We start from the raw sequence: 13,723 nt of genomic DNA on the forward strand, positions 1-13,723 counted from the left end.
TTGATTGTTAATGGGAGCTTTGTATAGGAAAACTGGAGAAGTCAGCTTTACATTTTCAGTTCTGTTTTTATGTTTATAAATTTTTTTTTAACTGGCTGCTGCCTCTGACTTGGAATTAAGTGAAATTGTTACCAAGCAGATGCTTGGGAAGCATAGCCATTTTGCCTCATATTTAACTTACCTCGTGAGTGTCACATGCAGCAGTGACACTTACCCACCACATGTGGAGCACATTACCCACCAATTACTAAAATTATTGTCCAACAACTCAATCTGTGACTCTTCTTCTGTACTTATGGCATACAATTGTGCCATTAAATCATTGAGTTCTCGAAGGAAACTGGGTAACCATGGTCCTTTGTTCCTTTCTGCAGGATCTTAAAATTATTCACTTAATGTGTACCAATGATACAAATCTGGGTTTGACTGGAACAGTCATATTTTATAACATGGACAGAATGGGCTTGGTACTGTAGCATGGAACACAGTAGACTGAAGTGAAATAGTGCTAAAGGGAATGAAGAGAGTTGGAAAAAGGCATGAAAAGGGAGCAGGACAACAGGAGAAGATGTGAAGAGAATTTATTTAGATTTCAAGATACAACTTGAACCCATTTCAGTGTTCTGTTTAATGAATAGGGTAATGTCAAATCTCAGTTTGATTGAAGCTCGTTTTAGATGATCCTTTCTGGTTTTCCTTAGAAATATGAATATTTAATCATGGAAGAGAAACTTTTGAGGGAACTTTACTGTTTAAAGAACTAGGGTAGGGGAATGAAAGTTACTGTGTTCACTGACAGCTATCTCAATGTGCAAGTGTTTGCTGCTGTCTGAGTTGTACTTTATAGCACATACCTGCAAGTGTCCTGCATAGTATGGTCAGTGTGCTATGGAGGGTGTTAGAAATCTTGGAAGACCAGACTGGACATTCAGAGTTCAACACTGCTTTCTAAAATTTTAATTCAACCTATAGCAGTGGTTGTGTAGAAGCTGTCTTGCAGTGGTAAGAGACAATTCTTTCATAACTGTACAAAAAATGAACGGTGAATATTTCTGTTCTTTGAATAGAAATACTTCATCTTCTTTCATTTGAAATAAAATCGAAAGTGTTTCTGAATTTAGTAATACACTTTTGTTGAAAAGGCTTGAAAAACATGCTGGGTTTTTTTCCAGGTCTGATACACTGTTGATGCACCAAGAAGGAAAAGGAGGCATAACTTCAGTCTTTGTGTCACCAAACTAGCTTCAGCCCTTCCTTTAAACCTTGTTTTCTGAAACTGTACTGCAAGTGTTGTGCACTACTCATAGCCAAGATAAGTGTTGCAAGATAGGAAGATAATGATAGGCTTGCTACATCAAAATTTCAAAATGTGCCTTTTTGTCCCCAAGTTGTTATTAACTTTCTAGTTAAATTGCAGGGAAATTGTGAGGAATATTAATGTGAAGTGAAACTAAGAACTTTATATTGCAAAAAATACAGATGCATGTTCACACATAGAATAAACTCCAGTCAGATGAATTTTTTGAAAGTTATGCTCTTGCTTTCCTTATGTTGTTGACTGAATTTACATTGTGGTTGCATACTGTACACAGTGACCAATATTTTAAATATCACACAATATGTTAGATTGTGGGTTGAAGCATCTATATAGCGAAAAGAGAAAACATATCTTAAGTGCTTTCAGGAACAGCATTTTCCACGTTTGCAGAAAAATATAGAAACTGATCTAATTGTTCTGTTCTAAAGAAATGCTCTGGAAACTTACATAAAATGAATAGAGCGCTCTTCAGTTGCGTGCAGGACCCACAGTAGTAATTTTAGCAGAAATTGTTTTAATTATGTTGGGGTTTTTTGTCACATCTGAACAAAATACTGCTCATCTGTTCTCATCTTCAGAATATAGTTCTTGTCACTGGTGAATACACCCTTTTTGGAAGTAAAAAGGCTATCAAGAGTAATCTTTTTGTTCTGCAGCTTTTTGTGTTGATAGGAGAATAAAATAGTATTTCCCTGTTTCCTTTGAATCTTGAATCATTGTCTTTCCACATCTATCCTTTAGTGTGCATGAACCAGAATAGTTGGTATAAATAAAGGGTTCTGTGGAAAAATCCATAAGGGGACACAGGTAGGAGAAAACCTACTGCTGCTGTACTTGCAGAGGATTTCTAAGCTGTAAAGTCTGGTTGTTTGTTTCTTTTCTGTGTCTCCTGTTGTCCTCACTTAAGCTTTTAAAATAAATTCAGAGAGGGTAATGCAGGAATGTTTCTTCAGTGTAAGAAGGAAAGAAAAGAAACCATGCTATCTTTCTACATATATTAAAAAGCATACATTAAAACCTGAACCCACAGAATTCAGTGATTTCTTATTTATAAAATGTAAGGAGGTGATTTAAAATTGCTTCTTCCAGGCCCACAGTCTAGTGTTTGTCCTCATCCCCAGTTCGGAAAGATGATCAAAGTCTTCATATGTGTTATCAGTGTTCACCCACAGTCCTGTTTATTCAAATAGGTGTCAGAAGAGTTAACCAAACTTACAAGAAAATATTAGCTGTTTTTTCATTTACCACTTACCTTGTACAGTGTGGCCTAGATAAGGAGTGTTTCCAGTGGAAAACATGCCTTTTTCAGTATTTAAAGCATTTTAAGTTCATCCTGGAAGTAAGGGTAACGGATGTTTTAATATATTTGTCATTTCTAGGGGTCTTGATGTTTGATCAGGTTAGGGTTTATTTACCTTTATTCTGAATAACTGGCTTGTTATGTTCTTGCTGCTGGAAGATAATGTCATGTTCTATGTGTGAAAAAAAGTTTTGCTCGATCCTCATAGCAATTTTGGGGTTTTTTTGGAACCGTACAAGCCAATATATAAGTATGATCTTTAGTTTTCTAGAGATCATACCTAGTATCATTTGTTCATGGACCCTGGTTTTTTTTCCCCCTTTTTTTTCCCCTCCTGTCTCTTTAGATCCTGGATATGAACATTTTAAGATAGCAGAAAAGTCCCATGGTAACTGGATCAAACTTTATTTAGAGGGAAACAATTCAGAAATACTCCTAAATCTTGGCAAAAAAGTCCTGAAGCAGTATTTGGAGGCCTTGAAGACTCTGAGTTCTTCACTGAGCAAACAAGTGGCACAATATGACATGTATTCGATGATGGTGGGGACTGTGATCATTATGGAGGTACATATATACAACTACACATATATAGTACATATATATACAAAACACATATGTACATACATACAACTTTTTTATTAATTAGTGTACATGATTACTGTTCTTCAGAATTACCTATGAACTCCTAGAGTTGGCTCAGTTTGCTTCAATGAGATTAATACTCTTTTAGATTCTAACTAATCCTTTAAATTTATGCAAGGGAGCTTTTGATATAACCTACTTATGTTTTGATGTCTTGGTGTAACTATTTACAATAAATAGGCAGATGTGCTACAACTTAGATTACTTAATTGGAGTAGTGTTACTGAAATAAAAAAAACAATCAAAAATGTGGCATGTGAGTTCCTACCTGTTCCTTTTTATCTAACAGTGGTTGTGTCTGCTCAGAACAGGCAATACCTTCTGTGAACAATTTACACAATTCGAAGAATTTTTCTTTATATGGGTACATGTAGAGCCTTGAAATAAATACTTGCTGTAAAGGTGTAAGGTTGCCACTTCATATCTCATGTAAGAGTAAATGTAAGATATCTTATGTCTGCAATTTAAGTGGTTCTCTGCAACAAGTATCTTGAGCAAATCTCAAATGCTGGAAATACCGTCTATGGTAATGCTTTGAGAACCATCCCGAAGGTTTCCCATGCATGCTCAATGAACTTCTGTGTTCAGAAGCTTGCATTGACCTTTCAGGTGATATGAGTATCAACTTCTGTAAGAACAGTCCTTGCATTTGTGTGGTGCTGTGCAAGCCTGTGTGATTGCTGTCACACTGGTCCTTTCCAGTGCCTGGAATATATAACAGTACCTGAGCAACCACTTAGTGTTTGAGTTTCCATTTCCCTGGCAGGGTTCCATGCTTTCTCTTATATCACTGTTCTCTGTATAAAAGTACATTTGAAATGGCTTTTTGGTAGACTGCTTAGTGGGGCTTATCACTATGCTAACCACTTCATGGGAACTGGTTCCACAAGGCCCTTGGGAGATGAGGTTCTAGGTTCTCTTCTCTCTCCACAGGTGTCAGATCTGGATGTGAACAAAGCACAGTGCAAAACTAAAGTGCTTCTATTTCTTTTGTTCCAGTGTTCTGTGAATCTGTGTGTTCAGGCTCTTGATATATTTTTTCTTTCCTAAAATGCAGTTTTAAGTGCTTACTGTTTCTACAAAACAGACCACTGTATTGTGGGCAAAATTTTAGTCAGAGGTCTTCACAAGAGACAGTGAAAGATTACAAATTGGGAGTGGTCTGATATAGTTAGTTTTATCTTGATCTTTTTTAATCTTGCCCTTGTACAAGCTGATTGATCTCAGTGTAGTAGTTGCTTCATCTGTGCCCCCTGCACAACATTTCAGCTTGTGGCTGGATTTTCTCTTTACTTAAAAAGGTTTGTACATGGGTCGTGGAATTGATTCATATTATTGATCTTTTGCTACAGTTACCTGTGAGGAAGTTTGAAATTCTGCCTAATTTCTGTGCAGGTTAGAGCAAAACAGAAGTAAATCCAATAAATCAAATTAAGATGAGGGGAGACAACAAAAGTAAATATTTCAAAAATTCATAAGCTTGAAGAGCAGCATACACTTCTGGGATAGCCTGAGAACTTTCCCTAGTCCGGAAGCTATGTAACTCAGCAGGATCGCTGTGTATCACACGTTGTGAGTTAAATGGCTTTTGGCAGAATGTCCGTGTAACTAACTGCATGGATTTACAGGTGGCAAATGGGTCAAATTATTTTGCTTAGGAACAGTTTTGATATTGGGAGTTAGAACTCCCATTTCTGCAGGAAGTGAAGATCATGTATGGGATCAGTGACCACAGGTGAGGAGACTCACAGTAATTATGGTAAACACTTTGGTAGCTTGTGTGACCAAGCCCTTAATAAATGAAAACACAATCCTCGATTCTCTCAGTTATGTAGTGATATCTTACTGGGGTTAAAAAATCCAGCATAGTTCTTCAAAGTTCTTTTTTTATGAAGGATGTATACTAGCAGTGTGGTGTGTATAGCAACAATATTATTTCTTTGTGTGAATTCGCACACTGTGTTTTAGCCAACCACAATTCTTTATGTATTAATTCTCGTTTTCTTTTTTCCCCCCTAGGTTCTGCTGCTGCTTTTGCTCAGTGTTCCGAAAGCACTGAGCAGCCAGGCAGAATTACAGGTGCCCCTGTCCACTCCACTATTCTCTCTGCTGTTTTACTTGATGTGGCTGATTCTGTGTGCAGTTCACGTCATTGTATGCACATCAGCAGAAAGTTTATGCTATTTCTGCAGTATGTCCTGGTTAACAGCAGTTGGAGTGATGATGCTAATTTCTGCACTCATGTGCAGTATTTTATCCACTGTTGCAAAGATCTTTGAGAATTCCAGACTTCCGCAGAGGGTGAGAGCATGCCTTACTTATGGTTTGAAATGTTTTGCTCCTTATGGCGTACTTGCGTATAAAGTTTTATAAAAGTTTTGTCTGTATGTGTTTAAATAAATTATTATCTGTAAGGTAATTTGAATAATTTAAATTTGTAATTGAAATGTAGTGTGTTCACTGTGGCATGAAACTGATAGCTATGATGGAGATCATAGAAGTGCTTATTTTCACATTTAGAAATATTCTAATTATTGTAAATTATTTTGCAGTTGATTTTATGAAATCAGAAACAATTATGCTGTATAATTTCATGCTGTTATACAGTGCTGTTTCACAACTGCAATTGAAGTGAGATGTGCTGTATTTTGCAACAGCATACACCAGTGATGATCTGTCCTTTCTCAAATGCTACACTCACTAATGCTATAAAACTAATAAGGAAATACTTTGCCAGTGCTCTTTTTTATATTGGTATTCTTGATAATTTTTTTTAAAAATAATTTTGAAACTGTAATGGATAGATTGAAATTGATCATGTAAGTTAAACTTCCTAAAGTTTAAGAAATTGCGTTTGTTAGAATCTGTGGAATGCTCAGAAATCTTCTCAGTTGTGCAAGCATGGAGCTACCTTCTGTGAAGTACCTGGTGAGTTTGGTTGTTTCAAATAGAAGTCAGCTAATTCTAATGAAGAATTTGCAATGTCCTTCTCTTCTTTCACTGTGAAACTTAGTATACCAAGAGCTATCAGTCATATCATAAAATTAGCTTCTAGCTGTTTTTTTCTGACGCGCATTAGTCGTATCTTTTAAAGGTCTCTGAAATTCAGTAACTTTAATGCTCATAGAGCTTTATTCAATGGTGCAACCTCTGTGCAGTACAGTCCTTTATCAGTCTGGGTTTCTTTGAATCCTTTTGGGGGTTTTAGTACCTTTTTGTAGTGTGTGACAATGTTTGGCAAGTGCATTGCTTTAATAACACGATGATGTACTCCTGTGAACTGAAAAGCAAACTTTCTGACTTTAGAAACATTTAATAATTGCTATATTTCACATAATTCAGAAAATTCACTACTCCTGAACGAGATTAATGTTGCAGTCTGTGCAGCTATATGCTGTAATTCATGACCTTAATTATAAATTTAAATTATAATAAGACTGCTAATTTTTACTATCCAAACTGTATAATAATAATTTATTTTCTGTAACTTACAAATTTGTACTGTCTTCTTAGAAATGATGCTTTCTGAGAGAAAGTCTTAGACTAAAAGTAGTGCCTTTCTCTCCTGAAGATGCCCCCCCCCCCACTTTGTAGTTTTCTTCATAGCAATTGATTTGAGTGTATTGAAAGTGATTAAAAAAGGAATTGCTGGTTGCTTAAGTTTATATTTATTGACCACATAAGGTTTAAACTTGCTTGTTGATCATTTAGATAGGCTGAAGTGAAATAGCAAGTCAGCTAACAGTGTCTGCTTAATGAATTTGAGGAAACAAGTTTCATCTTTGGTGTGCCTGCTAACAGAACAGTCTTTGTTTGTCAGTCACAAGTTTGCTTTTGTTACTGAAAATTTTTGTGTCCAAGTAATGATAATGTTTCAATGCCAAAGCTAGTTAGTGCTGGTGTGTAGTTTTTGTTGTTTTTTTTAAAGGCATATGAGAGAGAAAGTAAAATTAAGCAAGTGAATGGAGAAGTCTACTGAATGAGATGTCTAGTTGTACAGTTTGTTAATGCTGTTGGTATGTAAGGGCATGTTTGACTCGGTTCATTTCTGTAATTTCTGAATTGTTCTACTTAGGGCATTTATTAGCTTTATGTATTTCATGGTAAATGAGAGATATTCTTAGAAAAAGAAGAACAACATGGTCATGAAATAATAAACGTTCCAGTGTATTCTGTAGAAGATTAACATTTAATTTCTATTAAATAATAAAGAAGCACAACTGTAGAATACAAGCTTATTTTTTCATTCTAGTTGTTACCAGTTTTTCTCATTCAAGCATACACAAAGATGATGTTCTAGACCTGTATAAAATTTACAGACACTCCACTTTAATGGAGTTGAAAGCAATGACAAAGGATTATAGCTTTCTTCAGGTTAACAGTTTCAAATAATTTTGTCCGTCAGTGATCAGAAATCTTTGTCACATGGCTAGAGATGAGTTAATTAAGACATGCACTACTGTAGGAGTAACTTTTAAGTAATTTTGTATCATTCAGAAGAAATGCTTTCCTACTAGATCAAAGACTGGAATCTAGGAAGATGCTGCTCTTCTTTAGTTATTAATTCCATAAATTTAAAACAAGCTATTGCTAAGGACTGATTGACAGGTATGAGTTCTGCCCTCTTAGTTTGGCCTCAGTCTTACGCTTTCATTTGCATCTGTTCTTGCCACATAGAATCATAGAATCAGATGGGTTGGAAAGGACTTCTGAGTCCAACCCTTGATCCACTGCCACCGTGGTTGCGAGACCATGGCGCTCGGTGCCCCATCCAGTCTCTAAATGTCTCCAGCCAGTTTTTCATCCTTATTGGTAAGAGACAGCTGCTGGTGTGGAAAACTTCGCACAGATGGCTTAATACACCTGCTCTGTCAACGATCACAGCAGCAATTGCAAAATGTCTCCTGGTATTCAAAACTTGAGTTGGGTGGAAGGGTTTTTTTTCTGAAAGGAATTAATTGCTAGCTCCCTGACAGGATAGTAGCTCCTCAGGGAACACATAATAGAAGCACTGATACAATCCATGCTGTTCCATGTTCAGAATAAATCTTTCTGAGGAACTTTAGTGGAGGAAGTTTACTTCCTTCCCCACCCCTGCTTTGTACATCTTAAAGACAAACTTAGCAAAGCCAGACATGTTGGGCAGAAATTATATTCAGGATACTTTATCCAGTTTCATATCTTTGCTTGCAACATCCCACAGTTTGCGTATGACAGACCACTGCTGCTGGAGCTTTCTCCCTGGTTGATGTTGGGGATTTAGATTAAACTCTCTGTTGCTTGAAGAAGGATGTTTCAGCAGCAGTTTCCTTTTCCTCTTCTGTACAAATTTTGAGACCCTGGAATTTGAGAAGTAGAGAACACCTCTTTTATTCACAAGGGAAATATAGTGTCATTGGCAATAATCTGTCATTTTAGGCCAGGGAACAGTTAGTTTCTCTTGGACGGGAAGATGCTTATTTTCACATCACCTTTGAAACGTCTCTATTTGTCTGTAAAAGATTAACGATCAATTAAACCATTTCCTGTTTGAACTCAAAAGATGTAGGAGTATCTGACATTTGACACATGTATACATGTTTTCTTAAATTAGCTGGGCCCTCAGGACATACCAGTAGGTGAACAGATAGTGTGCTTCAAGTTGATAATATGTGAACTAGCATTGTTTTCAGCAATGTTTTCCACACAATTTGTAAATTTATGTGTTTGTTTTTCCAAGTCTGTGGCAGATAGAAAAAAATAAATAATGGATTCTTCATTCCAGGTATGTCTGTGGTGGTATTCCTAACTGAGACATACCTGAAAATGTGGGTACTTGAAGTTTGTTGTATGAAGTGTAGGCAATAATGATGCTGGTTGAGGCAGATGTGCCTTTGTAGCAAGACCTGTAGAAATCCATTCTTGCCATCCCATCTTCAATCCTGTTCCTCAAGTGACTGGGTATGTATGTCATTTCATCAATCTGATGGGCTTTGCTGTCTCTGTTCAAGTTCCAAGGCAAGGCTTGAAAGATTTTGTAGATTATTTAGGAAGATCATCTGTTAAATCACGTTCAAAATCAATGCCCTGGATTTGATTTACATTTTTACTAGCCTCAGGGCTGTTGCGGAGTGATAAGGTGGATTGTTTGTTGTTTTTTTTTTTTTTTGCAGATGGGTGCCTATGCAAAGACAGAGCCTGCAGAATGTGGAAGGTTCTTGTGGGTAGTCTGTTATTGCTTGCAGTGTGGATGTGAGAGGTTATTTACTGGTAACTGGGGCACAAACTGTAATTCACAAACATACATGTCCCACCCGTCACCCCCTTTTCCGTTAGAATATCTGGACTTTGCATGAGAAACTGGTTGTCTGTATATGCTGTGTGTTGATGAGTTAGGAGTATTACTTTAAAATAGCTCTGAATCAAAGTGTCTGCGACCTGTGCATCTCCACTGTTGGAATCTGCATATGAGCTTCACTTCTGGAAAAGCTCTTCTGATGACAGGAGTAGAATCCTGAACCAGGATCTTGCAAAAAAGCTGAAAGCCTTTTTCTTAAGCTCATGTTATATGATAAAGTGTAGGTCTTTAAAAAAGTAATTAAGATAAGCTCTCCTGCTAATGGCTTCAGAGCTTTTTTCCTTCAAATTGTTTCCGTTCACATCTAAAGATTTCTCTGAAGTGCTTCTCATTTGCAGTGCTTTTTTTCCAGTGTGGCTGAATATAGAAACTGATTACCAAGTTCATGAATTTTCTGAAGACCAGTGCAGGCAGTGTTAGCATCTGCTTTCTAGACGGTTATTTATAGGTTCTGATTACTATGTTTCTAGCAGCACCAGTCTCTTCTTTTAATGACATTTCAGGCTTTAAATAGTTATGCCACCTTTTTTGAATTCTAGAAAATAGTAAAAAATTTTAGCTGCTTGTTCATAGCCTCACTTGAGTTGCTTGGTAGTTGACTTAAATATGCTATTTACTACTAGTAGTTGTAGTCTTTTTCCCATTTCTGGTAGAAATCAAACCAGTAGTTTTTTGGTTTTGTTTTTATTTTTAAATGGAACACAAATGTAAAAGCTTGTTGAATATAACTTTTGAGAATCTTTGTTCTGCAGCATTACAGTATTTTTTCATTACACAAACGAAGTATCCCTCTTTCTGTTTATTTTGAAATACCGTGTTTATTTTAAATTTGTTTTGCCCCCTCTGTGTGATTTTCTTAGCTGAATTGAATGACAAAACATTTCTATTCAATTGTACCTAATTTTTTTTTTTCTTTTTGTAACTTGGGAAACAAAAAGGTGATTGGATAGTGCCTTTTCTGGGTAGCCTTAAAAATTATCATAAACTGCCATGAAAATGAAGGAGCAGCTGTAGTCTGCAATAAGCTGTCATAGGAAAGTAAGCATCATTTTTAATAAAGACTGGGTGCAGGAAGCTCGAATGTCAGAAGGGAACAGAATTGTACAGAACAGAATTGGGTGATGGTGTGCATGAAAAAACAAAACATTTCTCATCTGAAAAGTGATTGTAAAATCTTGAGCCGCTAACTATAGATGCTTAATTTTTGTGAAAAAGCTTTACTGTCAGCCATACAGGAGCCACATGGTTGGAATTGGACCTATAATGTAAACTACAGGATGTTTTATTTTAGGGTGAAGAAAAATTTAACTTTCATGGACAAGATGCATATATTGCATTGTTTATGTATTGGCACTTCTGCAAGCTAGCAAGGTATGTTCACAGGGCAAAGAGGTCAGTTTCTGTATTATGTAATTGCAGATTACTAATGCTGATACATCAAATGTTAAAGCTACCTTGGCTTGGCAGATTATAGGCTTAAATTGAAAGCCTGGCATTTATAAATTTCTGAGTCAAAGATTCTATATTAAGTTGGTCTGCCAAGATACTGGTGCAAGATGTACAAGTCTCTTAGTATATGAAGTGCCTTCTGAGCTCCTGGAGGTTGGAGGTATTGAACGGCTAGAAAGGCAGAGCTGCATAAATCGGGGTAAGACCTACATTTTTATGCCTGTAAACTAGAGCTAAAAGCCAGCTACAGTGGAAGTCGTGTAAAGTCAGGACATATAAAAACTAATTACAACATTCTTAATAAGATATAGGTGATATAAGAAGGATTACCATTAAATTTAGAAAAACTTGCTGAAGATATTTTTCTTAGACCATGATGGTGCAGCAGATTTTAATTCGCAGGATAGTTTTTTATTTTGCATGGTGACTAACTCTGGTCTGAAGTGTGGTTTATCAGTGGTGCCATTGGACTTAAACCCTTTGATGCGAATAAAGGAATAGATTTTTCCTCTTTTCACTGGAGTTGTGAGAGTCAGACAAGCAGACAGGAAACATGGATTTCTCACACTGAAACATTTCACACTAGCACCACCATAATTTTAATTGACTTTTGCATGTTCCCCATTGATGATATATCACTTCAGTTTCTATATCAGTGCTGACAGCAACCAGATAGAAGAGACCAATCCTTATCTAGATTTTATGTCTTATAAAGAAGATAAATGAATTCTGTGGAAGACTGGCTCATTCTCATTTGTTGAGGATCTCTGATACCATCTGCTTGCAGAGACAAAGGAGTTTACATGCTCTCTCATTATTTAGTTAGCCAAGATCTTTAAGGTCATGATGGCATTACTGAAGTTTAAACTTTCTGTGGTTTTGTAGTTTAGTCATGCACTCTTCTTGTCTTAGCTTTGTGAATTTTATGTTCGTTGCATGGAGTGCATCTCTACCTCGTCCTTTTGTTTCAGAGTGTGGCTTATGGTATTTGATTTGGAGAGTAGAATACTAAACAAAAGTTTAGAGCACCAAAGATGTTTGAAGTGCTAGTAAGTTTAGATTGGGCTTGGTCAGTTGCTTTCAGGTATGGCTGCTCTTGTATTATATTTCTAGTGTTGCCCCTACCCCCTGCTGTTTATAACCCATGTTTATTTGTGTTAACTGCATCAAGTGTGCTTGTTGTCCTCTGCGTGCTAAATGGTCTTTCTTACTGGACAAAATTCTTAAGCTGGTGTTGATATGCTTAAGTTAGACTTGCATCTGAGATGCTCAGGATGTTTGTGTTATTTGCAGCTGCTTACTTGCTCTAGGATTAGTGAGCTATAAATTCTTCTAACAAATTACTTAGCCAGTTCAGGAATCATAATACACAGTGCATCTTTGAATGTGAGTATGTCCTCCGTGAGATTTAGATGTATGAATATTCAAGGCGTTTTTTTGAAGCTTGTTTGTAAAGATCAAATGTAGGAGGATGATGTGGTTGAAGTGTGCAGTTAAAGAAATTAATGTGAAAATAGGTTCACAGATCTTTGTTTTGAAGTGAAAATTATGTGGTAGTTTTGATTTGTCTTTTAAGTTGCTGTTTATTATTAGGTGTTTAAAATACCAGTTTAAGAGATACTCTTTGATACTCTCCAACAGAGAAAAAATTAAAGAGGAAATAAAGTGGTAAGGGATGATTTTTGCCAGTGTCTTTCCCCAGATTCTTCACAAGTCTGTAATGCTATTTGTTAAGGTATATTAAGGAGCCCCTTCAAGCTCTGGTCACCTCCAGGGCTAAGGCATTTGTCCTGCCTTGTTTCTGAAGCCCAGCTGTGCATACCCAGCCTGGCTTCCTGTTCTCACCTCTGTCTCAGACTTTTGGAAGAAGCCAAACAGACAGCTCTCTCTCCAGTCACTGTCCCACTGACCTCTCACAGTGCATGGCTGCACATTCTGGGTCCTCTGGTTTCTTTTGCAGGCCTACAAACTTCCTGATTTGTGGTTGCTTTTCCTGTTGCTGACACCCGTACCTCACTAGCACTACAGCAGTGTGGGTCCAGTTACCCATATTCCTACCGGAGTTGCTGGCGTTTGCATTTACTTGCTGTGGTCTCAGGTTGTTGGCACACAGGCTTGTCCACAGTTACTTGCAGTGAGACCTTGTAGCATCCCCTGAGGAATAGAGTGGCACTGTGCAGGAAGATGGTTAGAGGAGGTTTTCATAACGATAGACCACGGTGATGGGGCATGAGACTCAGTCAAAAAGTGCACTGTCTGGTTCCTATACATGACTCTCGCCCCATTACCCTTCCTTTGCTCAGTTTGCCCTTTGCCTCCAGCCTTTTCCTTACCACCTTCTCTTACTTACCATTGACCCTTTCCTTTCCTGTAGCATTGCTTAGTGAGTTTGCATAGATCCACAGACATCCTCAGGTATCCATGATATTCAGGTTCTGTCACTTCCCCCTTATCTGTTACTGTATCCAGGCTGATGCTCTTCAGAGCTATGCCTGTGGATTCTTAATGGCCATGTCAGTTAATGACTGAAGAGTTTTTGTCATCTTTGAGATCTCCCATAGTGCTTACTTACCATGTTTGTGCCCCTGTGTAGTCCTTTTTGTGTCTTTTCCTGTTACTTCATATTCCTTACAAGCTGAAAACATCCTTTACCTGATAATGTCAGTGAACGTGATGC

The 13,723-nt window shown here is 37.1% G+C and overlaps 1 protein-coding gene across 2 annotated transcripts in view; it reads left to right on the top strand.

The window, feature by feature from the left end:
* PIGG (phosphatidylinositol glycan anchor biosynthesis class G (EMM blood group)) overlaps positions 1–13,723 on the top strand; it is an 83,270-nt gene that overhangs the window by 17,498 nt on the left and 52,049 nt on the right. For both annotated transcript variants that reach the window (XM_071731831.1, XM_071731832.1), the window contains exons 7-8: positions 2,965–3,182; positions 5,280–5,561. In XM_071731831.1, the coding sequence (XP_071587932.1) occupies positions 2,965–3,182; positions 5,280–5,561 (500 nt within the window). The remainder of the gene's footprint in view (positions 1–2,964; positions 3,183–5,279; positions 5,562–13,723) is intronic.

The sequence above is a fragment of the Heliangelus exortis genome, chromosome Z (genome assembly GCF_036169615.1).
Source record: "Heliangelus exortis chromosome Z, bHelExo1.hap1, whole genome shotgun sequence".
Classification (NCBI taxonomy): Eukaryota; Metazoa; Chordata; class Aves; order Apodiformes; family Trochilidae; genus Heliangelus; species Heliangelus exortis.